This window comes from Penicillium alfredii, assembly GCF_028826965.1.
Source record: "Penicillium alfredii strain IBT 34128 chromosome Unknown utg000009l_segment0_segment0, whole genome shotgun sequence".
Classification (NCBI taxonomy): domain Eukaryota; kingdom Fungi; phylum Ascomycota; class Eurotiomycetes; order Eurotiales; family Aspergillaceae; genus Penicillium; species Penicillium alfredii.
The window spans coordinates 1,050,359-1,062,322 of record NW_026622706.1 but is presented as its reverse complement, the minus strand read 5'-3'; the positions used below and the strand labels follow the sequence as shown (position 1 = coordinate 1,062,322).

The following is an 11,964-nucleotide window of genomic DNA, read 5'->3' as shown; positions in this document are numbered from 1 at the left end:
GTATAGGCCAACTGTGCATAGTCCAACTATGCATAGTACGATCGAGCCTCCCCTTATGTTTTTTACCTTCCTCCTAACAATAATACATATAATATATATAATAATAATATACGTGATATATATAAAATAACAAAAGAATATTAGGAAAATAAGCCCCACAGATCCACTGCCATACATGAGCTTATTGGCTTCTATCCACTTGCCAAGCAGGAACCATCGGGGTGCCAGTTCGTTGATTGGCAGTCTCATCTTGCCCCTGACGCTACAGTCGTTAGCGTGGGAGTTGAGGGCCTGACTTGACTCGGGCGCACATCTCTCCTATTTTTTTTTTCTCTCGGTCTGATAGGGGGCCGTTCGCTCTCCCTTTTCTTGCTGGCCCTCCCACTTCCCTCTGTTTTCCTCTCCTTTTGACCTCCATACTCCGTGAGCTTGTGTTCCCTTGGCCATTGGCGCCTTCGCTTCTGTCACTCGTTAGAATTAGCGATATTCGCTTTGTCCCTTCTTTTTTTAATTATTTGATTCTTGTTTTTTCCCTTTCTACCTTCCTTACAATGAAGTTTGACTGGTCTTCGGGCGCATTCGTCGCCCTCATTGCGAGCGCTGAAGCCGCCAAGCACGGCCACGGCCACCACCACCATGAAGTTCGCGTTCCCGATGCCGATATCACCCTGGAGAAGAGAGGCGGCCAGTGCGAGTTTCCCTCGGACGCCGGCCTGGTTTCTATCACCCCCAATCTCAAGAACGCTGGATGGGCGATGAGCCCTGACCAGTCTTGCAAGCCTGGCAACTACTGCCCCTACGCCTGTCCCCCGGGTCAGGTCTCGATGCAGTGGGACCCCAAGGCTACCTCCTACTCCTACCCCATGTCGATGGTAAGTAGTGCTCCTTGATACTTAGACGGGGCGCGCCTGAGTACTGACAAGTATAGAACGGTGGTCTCTTCTGTGACAACGATGGAAAGATCCACAAGCCCTTCCCCGACAAGCCATACTGTGAGGATGGCACGGGTGCCGTCAAGGCCATCAGCAAGGCCGGCAAGCATGTCGCCTTCTGTCAGACTGTCCTGCCTGGCAACGAGGCCATGTTGATTCCGACCCTGGTCAAGGACTTGGCCGCCACCCTCGCCGTGCCTGGCATCTCCTACTGGTGTGAGACTTCTGCCCAGTAAGTATTTGATGCCTGATCCCTGGGATCTGGTGATTCGATGCTCATGCAGACCTAGGTACTACATCAACCCGCCCGGTATTACTGTGGAGGAGGCTTGTGTCTGGGGTAATAAGGAAAAGCCCATTGGTAACTGGTCTCCGTACACTGCCGGTGCCAACACTATGAAGGACGGCAGCTCCTACGTCAAGCTTGGCTGGAACCCTATCTACCTGGAGCCCGCCACGCCTTTCCGCAACGAAAAGCCCGACTGGGGTGTTGAGATCGAGTGCACTGGTGGCGAGTGCAATGGCCTCCCCTGCCGCATTGACCCGGCCGAGGGTGTCAACAAGATGATCGGCAATCCCTTCGAAGGTGCTGGTGGTGCTACTGGCTGTGTTGTGACAGTTCCCAAGGGCGCCACCGCCCACATCGTTGTCTTCTCCAAGAATGGCGGTGGCAGCGAGTCTGAGACCCTGCCGCTCCCGTCCAGCAGCGAGTCCTCCAGCTCGAGCACCAGCACCAGCTCGAGCACTAGCACGAGCTCGAGCACTAGCACCAGCACTCCGACCCCGACCCCCACCAGCACTAGCACACCGACGCAGACCCCGACCAGCACCTCTACTCCTACCCCGACGCCGCCCTCCAGCAGCTCCACCCGCACTCCTACCCCTACCTCGACCAAGACCCCTACGTCCACCCCCAGCTCCAGCTCGACTTCGTCTAGCACCAGACTGGCTCGCGTCAAGCCCCAGATGAGCAACACCCCCCGCCCCCACGTGTTCGCCCCGAGCGCCAGCGCTCAAATCGCCCAGCCTGCCCCGACGGATGCTGGCGCGAACTCGGGCACCAACTCTGCTGGTGCGGGTGGTACGGGTGCCCCGACCTCGCCTGCCGCGGGCAGCGGTGCCACCAGCACCACAGCCTCGATGCTGTCTCTGGTCTTCGGTGCTCTCGCTATCTTGGCTGTGCACGTCTAAACCAGTCTCGGCTGGATCTGTATACAATTGTATATATGACGTTGGAGACGATCGCTCGACACGATCTCTGCAGGGATCCTTTGCGGCTTCCCAAACATACAACCTCTTTTGGTTCTTTGCTCATTGATTTTGCTTCGACATAATCTTCTTCTCACCCTCCCCCTTTCTTGTTTCTATATTTCTTCTCATCCGGAAGGATGACCTTTTTTTCACGACGATCAACGTTGGCCTTTTTTTTCAGACCCTTTTTCAGCTTGATGATCTTTTATATATCCTTTTGCTCCACAGCATTGTTTCTTTTTTTTCTCTATTTGGGCTTGTTGGATATCATTTTTCCTTTGGGTATGCATTGGGTCTTTTATTCTGGTATTGACACGTTCGATGTGGAATTGAACGTTTCATTGTTTCTTTTCTGTTTTAGCTGGACATAGGAAAAGCGAGGCTGGTTTCTGTTCTTGAAGCCTCTTGAGGGGGGTGTGTATGTACTGCTGGGGCGGTTTGGTTGGGAACCCGCATGGGTCCGTGTGGATTCCGTAGAGCTTCACTTCTCGGCATGGGGCTGGTATACCGGCCACAGCCTTACTTGAATATTATCAATTATTATTATTTTTCAAGTCACACATATTCAGCCATTGTGCATGGGAGATAAAAAAATACTTTCTCTCTTGGTCTTAAAATCTTTCTATCGAGATAGACCCAAACAAGAATTGAAGAAGAGATAAATCAAGTCAGAACTTTGGCATTTTCCATTCTATCATAGCTAGTAATTCAACTCTTCAATCGGAACAATCATATCAGGCCTGCGCGCTTCAACCGCCATCCGGTTCAGCATGCGCTGCCGCACCTCGCGCATATATTTGCGCTGTTCGTAGGAGATATCGCGGTAATTGTCGTCTTCGATGCCGTGGTACATGGTCCAGATCCCGAATCCCAGAAGGACAAAAACGACGCAGCCGAGGATAATGAGGAAGACGTAGAGGGAGAATTTGGAGGCGTTGTTCATTTTGTGGGGGTTGTGTGTGGATTGGATTTGTCATATCTATATTGGCGGACCGGGTTAGTAATTGTTTTGTATGGATAGAGAGAAGGGGTGATAGAGGGGGTGGTAGAGGGGTGTGTTGCTAGGCCATACATATAAATAGTGAATGATTTTGGGATATTAACCAATAATCTCTGTAGAGGATGTTCAAGGATGAAAGGGTTGTACATAGATGGGTTGATTCAAAGTCTACCCATTAAGAATGTGAGCACCCCCCTTATATATCTCTAATCCCAGGCTAAAATCATCTCTGCCTTGGCTCTCGAATGCCCAGCTAAGATTTTGCGCATTGAAACATGCTCTACTTTTAGAAGAACCATACATACCCAGGACTTCTTTGACTTACCCCATTGGGTATCGCGGCGGTGGGCATCGTACGGCTATGATGTCAGGAACCGAGCGGGCCAATATGGTACTTGCTCACTGTGGGTCTTGCCCTACTGTACTAAGTATACTTAGTAGCCGTGCCCTCACAGGAACAGATTTTGTTTTTATTTGTTTTTTATCTTTTGCTTGATATTCCGGTGGCTTAGCAATGGCATTTCTCAGTGGATCGTACTTGGACACTTGATTTGTTGTTGGTATCTGGAAGGGTTATAGTTGGTACTCTTGGCCTCAGGAGTGGCTGTGGGCTATATTGTCTTCGCCTATAATTCCCGGAGAAAATAAGCACAACATTAAACAGTGATAATATACATATACAAGAAAAATAAACAGTTACAATTAAATATTCTATTGGTAGAAGCATGAACGAAATCAACTCGACAATACTTCAAACCATCCATCCTTCATCCATCTATGGATTGATCGCCCCACATCCAAAATGCTCAGTCAGCACTCGCCCTTCGACTCTCTGCAAGTTCAACTGATCAACTCCCTCGCAGCAATGGAGCACGCTGTCCCCGAGCCCTGCTACACTTGTCGCAATCGTCGCATCCAATGCGACCAGTCCGGGATCCCGTGCACAAAATGCGAAAAGGCCGGCCTGGAGTGCTTCGACAAACGGCCGCTGCGATGGGTCAAAGGCGTGGCGATCCGCGGCAAAATGCAGGGACGCTCGTATGAGCGCCGGGCTGGGGCATCGACGGCTAAGAGCGAGTTGGCGGTATCGAGACCTGGGAATAGGCAAGCTCAGGCAGTGAAAATGGTTCATTGTGAGAATCAGGGTGAGTCTTGGGCTTCTACAAGTTCTTGTGGGACTATTCGCGGGTTCTTTATGATTTCTATGAATCCGATCCATGAAGGGAATCCTTGGGGGTTGGAATACTGATTACTCTGTGCGATACAGACCTTTTCCAAGGCCCGATGTCTATTATACCACTTGCGCTGCAAGACCCGGCCATTTCAAATCTGGATCGAGTCTCGAAGTATTACATAGATTATTGTGAGTTCCCAGGGCTTCCAAGATGGCGCTACTTAACCCGCGCTCTAACCATATGATAGACAACGATCGCATCTGCAAGCTCTTTATAGTCTATGACAGCGACAGAAACCCCTTCCGAAGTCTAATATCTCTCGGCTTGAAGGACCCTGTCCTCCTAAAGGCCATCCTGGCCCTGGCTGCGCGGCACAATGCCAATACAGGCCACTCATTCTATCAACACGACGAACCTAAATCACCTATATTCATCCACGCCAATCGAGATGCATTCCTCTTCAAACATCAAGCCATGGAGGCTCTGTCGCGTGCCTTGAGCCGTTCAACAGTGGACATCCAAGACACCAAGGTGGCCGGTATCTTTCTTCTCATCTTTCTGGATCTCCTGGAATCAGGGAGCGACGGGTGGAACTTTCATCTGGAAGGGGCCAAGAGTTTGATCGCGTCCCATCGACTACTTCCAGTTGCTCAGCCGGGAATCAATCAGGGGGCAGGGCAAACTATTAATGAAATCCGGGATTTCATCACCAAGCAAATCCATTTGTATGTGCCTGCATGTGTTATCGAAGTCACCATGAAGCGGAATACCCGAGACTGATTACAATTGCACCAGGATCGAAACTCTCGGGGCAACCTTTTTACGTCCGAAATTGCTATCCCAATTTACATCCGCCCAAGATCTCAAGCTCCAAGAAACAATTGAAAAGTCATTCCTGGGATGTCCGGAATATCTCCTGATGGCCATCCAGTCCCTCTCCGCACAGAGAGACAGAATCGCCGAATCAGTGCCCCTCGACGACACCGCCACCCGCTCCCATATCCAGGATGTCACCACCAAGATCGCGTCCATCCAGTGCTTCGACTGTGAATCATGGGTCTCCAGCCTGTACTCTCCACAACCATCTGCGCAAAAGACCAGCAACCTAGTCATGTTGTCACAGTCATACAAACTCGGCGCATTGATCTACGGACGACGAGTCTCGGATGCCCTCTGTGAAAAAGTCACCCAGCAAGACGAATTGGTCGCCGAGTTGTTAGGTCTGATCGACGCCCTGCGAGGGGATCAGGCTCTGTTTAAGTGCGTTCTCTGGCCGATGATTGTTGCCGGGCTGGAGTGTCGACAGCAAGCTCAGCGCGAGTTTCTCACTGGATGTTTGGAGGAATTCTGGGTTGCCACTAATTGTTTGAATGTCATTAATGCTGCCAAGATTTTGCAAGGCTATTGGCTACAGGATTCTTTTGAGGGCGCTTCGTCGGGTTGGATTTTTGATATTGGGCGCTTGGGTCGGGATTGGCTTTTAATATAGATAGAGTGGGGGATCAGGGGGTTCCTGTACTGGTACTTGACGACTATCATGACTTGATGCCAACTGAGAAGAACTACGATGCTGTCTACTGTATCAATAAGTTTTGACGATAGAATCAGCGTGGTAGAGTGTGTTGCTATTATACCTAGGCATCAACAGCCAATAATCCTTCTAATAAAAAAAACGAAGAGTTTTGTCCATAAACCCGGCGCGTGATGGAATACGAGCTGATATTTTGCTCATCTCCCCTGGAAGTCTTCAGCCCAACAACACAAGCACAACACAACAACCCCCAAAGCCATAAAACAACCCTTTGTTTTTCTTTCGAGTCCCTAAATCCCAAAAGGCTCACATGCCGCGAAGCTCAAAAATTTGCTTCCTATTGTCCCAGGAATATTTGCAGGGTGGGTTCGTATTGGGTAGGATGGAGGGGAGGCCCATTCGCCTGCAGAAGCTCAGCCCCCAAATGCCGCTAAATTTCACCCTCAACACCCTCTTTTGCGTCCTGCGATTTCCTCAACCACTCGCTCCCTGTTGCCAAGGGCCATGAGGCGCTCGCTCTCGAAACCTCAGCCTCCGTGCACTGCCTGGCCTGCATGTCTATATAACCCGCAGGGTCGCCCGTGCCGATAGAGTACACTCCATTTTGTCTGGCTTCCAAGTGCTGTGTGAGCCACTGTCAGTATAGGATTGACGAAATTGGCCATACATTACCAGCGTTTCTGCTTTGACTAAAGGCTCAAGGTGTGTGTGTGTGCTTTCTTTGCGATCCCATATATAGAGCAGTGGCACTCCCGACCGTCGATGCTTTTTTGGAACCGGCTCTTGTCTTTCTGTATTTGCTCACGGATTCTAGTCAGCGATCGCGAGTCCCTGTGGACCATTATTGCAAGACTTTTGTCCGATTAGGATCACTTCAGTTCTCATCGCTGTCGGACCACAGCGGCATTCACAGCAATGTCAGCAGTCCAGGCCGTCGAGGGGTTCAGCCTCATCAACCGCTGGCTCCTATACACCAGCTTCATGCTGGCACCAGCGCAGTTCATCTCGGGCATCGGCAGCAACTGCCCCAGCAACATCGGGTTCCTGGCATACAACTGGTACACGCAGCTGACGTGGTACAAGGCGATCAAGGCGAACGAGCTGCACGCGCTCTCGCTGCTGCCGGTGCACTTCAACTTTATCTTTGTGTTCACCTACCTGGGCGGGGTGACGTCGGGCAACCTCGTCATGGGCGTGATCCTGGGCCTGGGCACCGCCGGCGTGATCATCCTGAACACGGTCGCGGCGTGGACGGCCTGGGCCATCGACCAGCCCGGCGGGTTCGGCGAGTACCAGTTCTTCTTCTTTGGGTGGCGCACGCTCAGCCCCGGCTGGCACAAGTTCATTCTGGTGTGGCAGATCGGTGACTCGCTGTTTGCCTTTGGGAGTGTGGTCACCGCTATGGTTCTCGCTATTACTACGGCCCTGTCGGGCTATGGTGGTGACGAGGACGAGGACCAGATGCCTTGGTGGACCCGCTACCCTGCCATGCCTCTCGGTGCGGTGGCTATGCTGCTGTTTGGGTGGCCGCTGATTCTGTGGACGGAGCTGATCGTGTCGCGGAACCATATCGAGTCTGATACTGATATGATTGCCGTTTGGTTGTTTGTGGCCCAGGTCGGGACGATGTTGATCCCCAGCTGCACGTCGTACTTGGGTTGTTTCAAGGGGATGTTTCAACGCCGGCAGAATTGATGCTATGTAGGCGTAACGAGGTATATATTCGGACTAATGATCACTTGGTTTTGGGCGAGCGTGGTTCCAGTAGACTTGACCATGTAGTGCATTGGTTTTCATATGAGAGCTAGACTATAATAATCAGACCAAAAAAAAAAAAAATTAAATTCAATTAGATTAAAAGTAAACAAACCGAAAGATAAGCATAAACATAGCGCCACTATCCGATGTCATGCGACAGTCCGGTTGCGTGTGCCTAACAGATGGATAATCCCATAATTCAAACAGATCAAAAGGATTCAGTGCGATGATCGGACGAAACTGAATCCGTGCGCTATAAATAGAACCTTCGACTCTGTGGGAGTTGAGGAATGCCAGGTTTCGCTGGTCGCGCGATCTCTGGAATGTGTCAGGGAAAAGAAAGTCGGTTTCGTCTACTTGGAATGTCGAGCGTAGAACAATCCCATCAAAATAAAAATCAATAAAGATACCATGAAATGAGGATTGGCAAGGATTTAAACGCCGAACACAAAACTATGGACTTGAGTGACCTCATCTGCCGTGTCCACGTAACCAGGGGCCACTGGGTTTTCGAGGGAAGATGGGGTCCACGGCCAAGTTGATTATTATTTGATTCTTGCCCAGTCATCCATGGGGTATTATCATGCGGGATTATGCGTAACTACAATCAATGCAAAGGGGATAGAATAGCAAAGATTATATAGAGTGTAGAATAAAGACGAGATCATGACACGAGATCAGCACTGGGTCTTTAAGCTTCTGGGTATAATCGACCCGCAATCGATTGTGATTCGCACAGCCAAGCGGGAAAAGGAGTGAAAATCACCAGGCAGCCGCCATTGTCTTGGCCGCAAAAGTGTCGCTGCGGTCGCAGACTGGTGGACTCGGTCGGTGGACTCTGATTCGCGCTTGGGGGGGCCCCACGGGCTAAGGCCAACCCCCCCGACTTCCATCCCCCCGTCAGAACTTCATTTCTTCACTTCTCTCTCCCACCCAATTTATTCATCCCCCCTCGATCGCAGACCTCTCTCTATCATGCTCGGGCTATCATGGGCACAGCTCTGGGGAGCTGCCCTGCTGCTCCTCAATACCCAGTCGGCTATGACGCAGCTGACCATCCAGGTCACTGACAAGGGTAGGGATTGACCCCCAATCGCATTCAATGGATCCATGACTGACGAGTGAGTGAATTAGACTCTGTCGTCAAGGCCGGGCAAGCCATCGCCAAGCCTATGATGAAATTCTACCACGAGAACGAAACCGAGGGTATTCCCGGCAAGCTCACAGACACCTGGTACGTTGCTGGGTCCATGTTCATGACTTGGATCCAGTATTGGTCGGTCTCGAATGTCGACACCTATAACGATGTGGTGCAACACGACCTGATGTTCCAGTCTGGTCGAGATTACAACTATTTCGACTCCAACTACAGTCAATGGCTGGTGAGTGTCTACCGTGCGCCCCCTTGAGACAACCCGATCCTGGCTGACCACAGAACTGTCCATTTCTGTAGGGAAATGACGACCAGATGTTCTGGGGTCTTGCGACCATTACTGCGTCCGAAACCGAATTCAAGGAGGTCAGCGGCAAGCCGTCGTGGACATCTCTTGCCGCCGCCGTTTTCAACATGCAGATTGGCCGGTGGGATATGACCTCCTGTGGAGGTGGTGAGCGCTGGCAAATCTGGCCCATCCAGAATGGTTACGCGATGAAGAACGCGATCTCCAATGGTGGACTCTTTGCGCTGGGAGCGCGGCTTGCTCGCTTCACCAAGAACGAGACCTACGTCCAGTGGGCCGACAAGATCTGGGATTGGTCGCAGGAAAGCCCAATTTTGAACAACGAAACTTACTTCATTTGCGACTCGACTTCGTCCTTGGACAACTGCGCAAAGGGTGATCACACGCAGTGGACTTACAACTATGGCACGTATTTGCTGGGTGCGGCCTATATGTACAACTATGTAAGTTCCTCCCCCCCCCCCACATTCCAATCCTCCGCATTCAACCATTGTGCACATGGCAAATGGCATGCTTACCAAGGGATTCCCCCTCGATAGACCAAGGGCGACGACCGGGCAAAGTGGGAGAAACGGGTCGACGGGCTCCTCGAGACGACTTTCAAGACGTTCTACCCTAAGCAGTATGGCGGCAATGTTCTTTCCGATATTACCTGCGAACCGGTGAACAAATGCGACCGAAATCAGCTTTGTTTCAAGGGATACCTCTCGATGTGGCTTGCCACGACCGCCATCCTCGTTCCTTCGACTCGCGACAAGATCACTCCCAAACTGCAAGGGTCGCTCGAGGCGGTCGCGAAGATCTGCTCTGGAGAGTCGGATAATCTCTGTGGTTTGCGGTGGTACGATGATCACTGGGATGGAACCAAGGGGCTGGAGGTCCAGATGGCGGCGCTTGGCGCCGTGTCGTCGGTTCTCATGCTGCTGAGCGAAGGCAAGGGCCCGAGCAACGTTGACAGCAACCCCGATGCCAAGGAAGCGCCCATCGACACCGGAGGCGGTAACAAGGACAGTGATATTAGCACCCGACCCATCACCACCGGTGACAAGGCTGGTGCCTGGATCCTCACCGTTTTGACCGGCGGCTTGGCCGCTGGTGGAGTGACGTGGCTGTTGAAGGCAAGCTGAGCTCTGTCTCTGCACCCACTCTCTCAATTGGAGGTGTTGAAAATTCGGCATGTACTTCCGCTGGGGTGACTTTCTGCGCTGGCGAAATTTTGGGGTTATTTGTTTTTAATTTTTTTTTTTTTTTGTTGTCTGGTCCAAATTTATTGAATAGTTTCTGTCATTTTGGGTTGTACATAAGACGACTGTTATATAGGGGGTTGTGGTGTCTTGAATATCACATATTTCTGGTTCTGGCTCCAATATTCTTTTGAAAGACGTTATTATGCGTCCGCAAGAGACCTGAATGCCTGAAGCAGGTCATTCTTCAGGTCCTCCCAGTTCTCCAGCCCCACGCTGATTCTCAACAGCTTCCGATCCACCCGGGGGTCCGACAGTGCACGCCACTCGATCAGCGACTCGACACCCCCGAGACTGGTAGCATGCTGAAAGAAACTGAGCTTACTCGGCAGCGCGCGCGCAAAGTCCTCGGAGTGCAACACAACAGCAAACACCGGCCCAAAGCCATTGGGCATCTGCCTCCGCAACCACGGCTCCTCCTGCAGACTAGCATGGTAGATGGTCTGCAAAACCGTCTGCATCACATGCTCATCCATGCCCGGCACAGGCGACGGAGTCTTCAGCGCACAATGAAGCCAGTCGACCAGCCGCCCGGAGCTCTGACTCGCCCGCTGCACACGCACTTCGAGCGTGCGCAGACTGCGCGTGCCCAGCCAGCTCTCCATACTCCCCATGACATTCCCCAGCGCCACGCGATCCTCCAGCAACTGCTTCGTCCAGTCCCCGCGCCGCGTCGCCAGCACCCCACACAGCAGATCGCTATGGCCGCCGAAATACTTGGAGCCCGAATGCATCACCAGGTCTGCACCCCACTCAAACGGGTCCTGTAGGCCCGGCGGCGCGAACGTGCTATCGACAATGAGGTAAGCACCTCGGGCGTGCGCTTTGCGCGCGTACGCCTCGATGCTGAAGGCCGTGCCGAGCGGGTTGACGGGCGTTTCGAGGAGGATCACGTCGCCGGCGTCTAGACTCTCGCATGCGCAGTCGAGAGGCAATTTCTGGAGTCCCGATAGCCGCGAGATCACGGCGATTACTTCGTGGCTGCCGTGATAGCCCTCGCCCACGGATACCCGGCGCGGGTTCAGCAGGGTTAGTGCTGCGTGTAGGGCGGCTAGGCCTGTTGCGTAGCTCACTGCTTGGCCGTGCAGGAGAGATGAGAGGACTGCCTCGAAGCGAGTTGCGTTGGGGGCGAACTCTCGCGAGTAGACATAGTTCTTTCCGTTGAATTCGGCCTGATGTATATTATTAGTCTTGAGATCTTTCTTTCTTTCTTTCTTTTATTTGCTGGTTAATTCGATACGCACCGAGTCCTCGGATGGAACTAGATTCTCGGGCTCATTGGGGTATCGGAAGGTTGTGGATAGATGGATCGGGGGCGCGACGTCGGTGACCAGGTGCAGGTGATCGTCGGCATGCAATGCCTGAGTGGCCGGGTGGATGTTCTGCATTTTGCAATTGACTGTAATGCAAGTCTCATATCGCAAGAATTCCCGGCAACGCTGGATTTATATCTCTGCGATACTCAACCTTGCTCGGACCCACTCCCGGCAAGCTCCCCAAGTGGCATCCCTCTCGCTGCTTGGCTTTTCTCCACTCCTCGCAAGTTCCTAAAACGGATTGCCCCACTCAAGATGACGAAGATTTGTCCAGTCGCGCAGTGCTGTGTGCCTGAA

The 11,964-nt window shown here is 52.0% G+C and overlaps 6 protein-coding genes across 6 annotated transcripts; 4 read left to right on the top strand and 2 right to left on the bottom strand.

Moving 5' to 3' along the window:
* Positions 1–551: 551 nt before the first annotated feature.
* Positions 552–2,123, top strand: NUU61_006318 (SUN domain-containing protein; the record flags this gene model as incomplete). Its single annotated transcript, XM_056656846.1, has 3 exons — positions 552–872; positions 929–1,164; positions 1,223–2,123. The coding sequence occupies 3 exons, from the start codon at positions 552–554 to the stop codon at positions 2,121–2,123; spliced, it is 1,458 nt and encodes a 485-aa protein (XP_056509646.1).
* A 760-nt stretch (positions 2,124–2,883) lies between these two features.
* Positions 2,884–3,126, bottom strand: NUU61_006317 (uncharacterized protein; the record flags this gene model as incomplete). The annotated part of the gene is made up of 1 exon (XM_056656845.1): positions 2,884–3,126. One exon carries the CDS (start codon positions 3,124–3,126, stop codon positions 2,884–2,886), a length of 243 nt encoding a protein of 80 aa, XP_056509645.1.
* Positions 3,127–3,985: 859 nt separating this feature from the next.
* NUU61_006316 (Zn(II)2Cys6 transcription factor) lies at positions 3,986–5,847 on the top strand (the record flags this gene model as incomplete). Its single annotated transcript, XM_056656844.1, has 4 exons — positions 3,986–4,328; positions 4,451–4,546; positions 4,606–5,083; positions 5,154–5,847. The coding sequence occupies 4 exons, from the start codon at positions 3,986–3,988 to the stop codon at positions 5,845–5,847; spliced, it is 1,611 nt and encodes a 536-aa protein (XP_056509644.1).
* Positions 5,848–6,804: 957 nt separating this feature from the next.
* NUU61_006315 (uncharacterized protein) lies at positions 6,805–7,584 on the top strand (the record flags this gene model as incomplete). The annotated part of the gene is made up of 1 exon (XM_056656843.1): positions 6,805–7,584. The coding sequence occupies one exon, from the start codon at positions 6,805–6,807 to the stop codon at positions 7,582–7,584; it is 780 nt and encodes a 259-aa protein (XP_056509643.1).
* Positions 7,585–8,622: 1,038 nt separating this feature from the next.
* On the top strand, positions 8,623–10,234 carry NUU61_006314 (glycoside hydrolase family 76 protein; the record flags this gene model as incomplete). The annotated part of the gene is made up of 4 exons (XM_056656842.1): positions 8,623–8,722; positions 8,782–9,029; positions 9,101–9,550; positions 9,647–10,234. 4 exons carry the CDS (start codon positions 8,623–8,625, stop codon positions 10,232–10,234), a joined length of 1,386 nt encoding a protein of 461 aa, XP_056509642.1.
* A 260-nt stretch (positions 10,235–10,494) lies between these two features.
* On the bottom strand, positions 10,495–11,739 carry NUU61_006313 (putative transsulfuration enzyme family protein; the record flags this gene model as incomplete). The annotated part of the gene is made up of 2 exons (XM_056656841.1): positions 10,495–11,523; positions 11,596–11,739. 2 exons carry the CDS (start codon positions 11,737–11,739, stop codon positions 10,495–10,497), a joined length of 1,173 nt encoding a protein of 390 aa, XP_056509641.1.
* Positions 11,740–11,964: the final 225 nt, after the last annotated feature.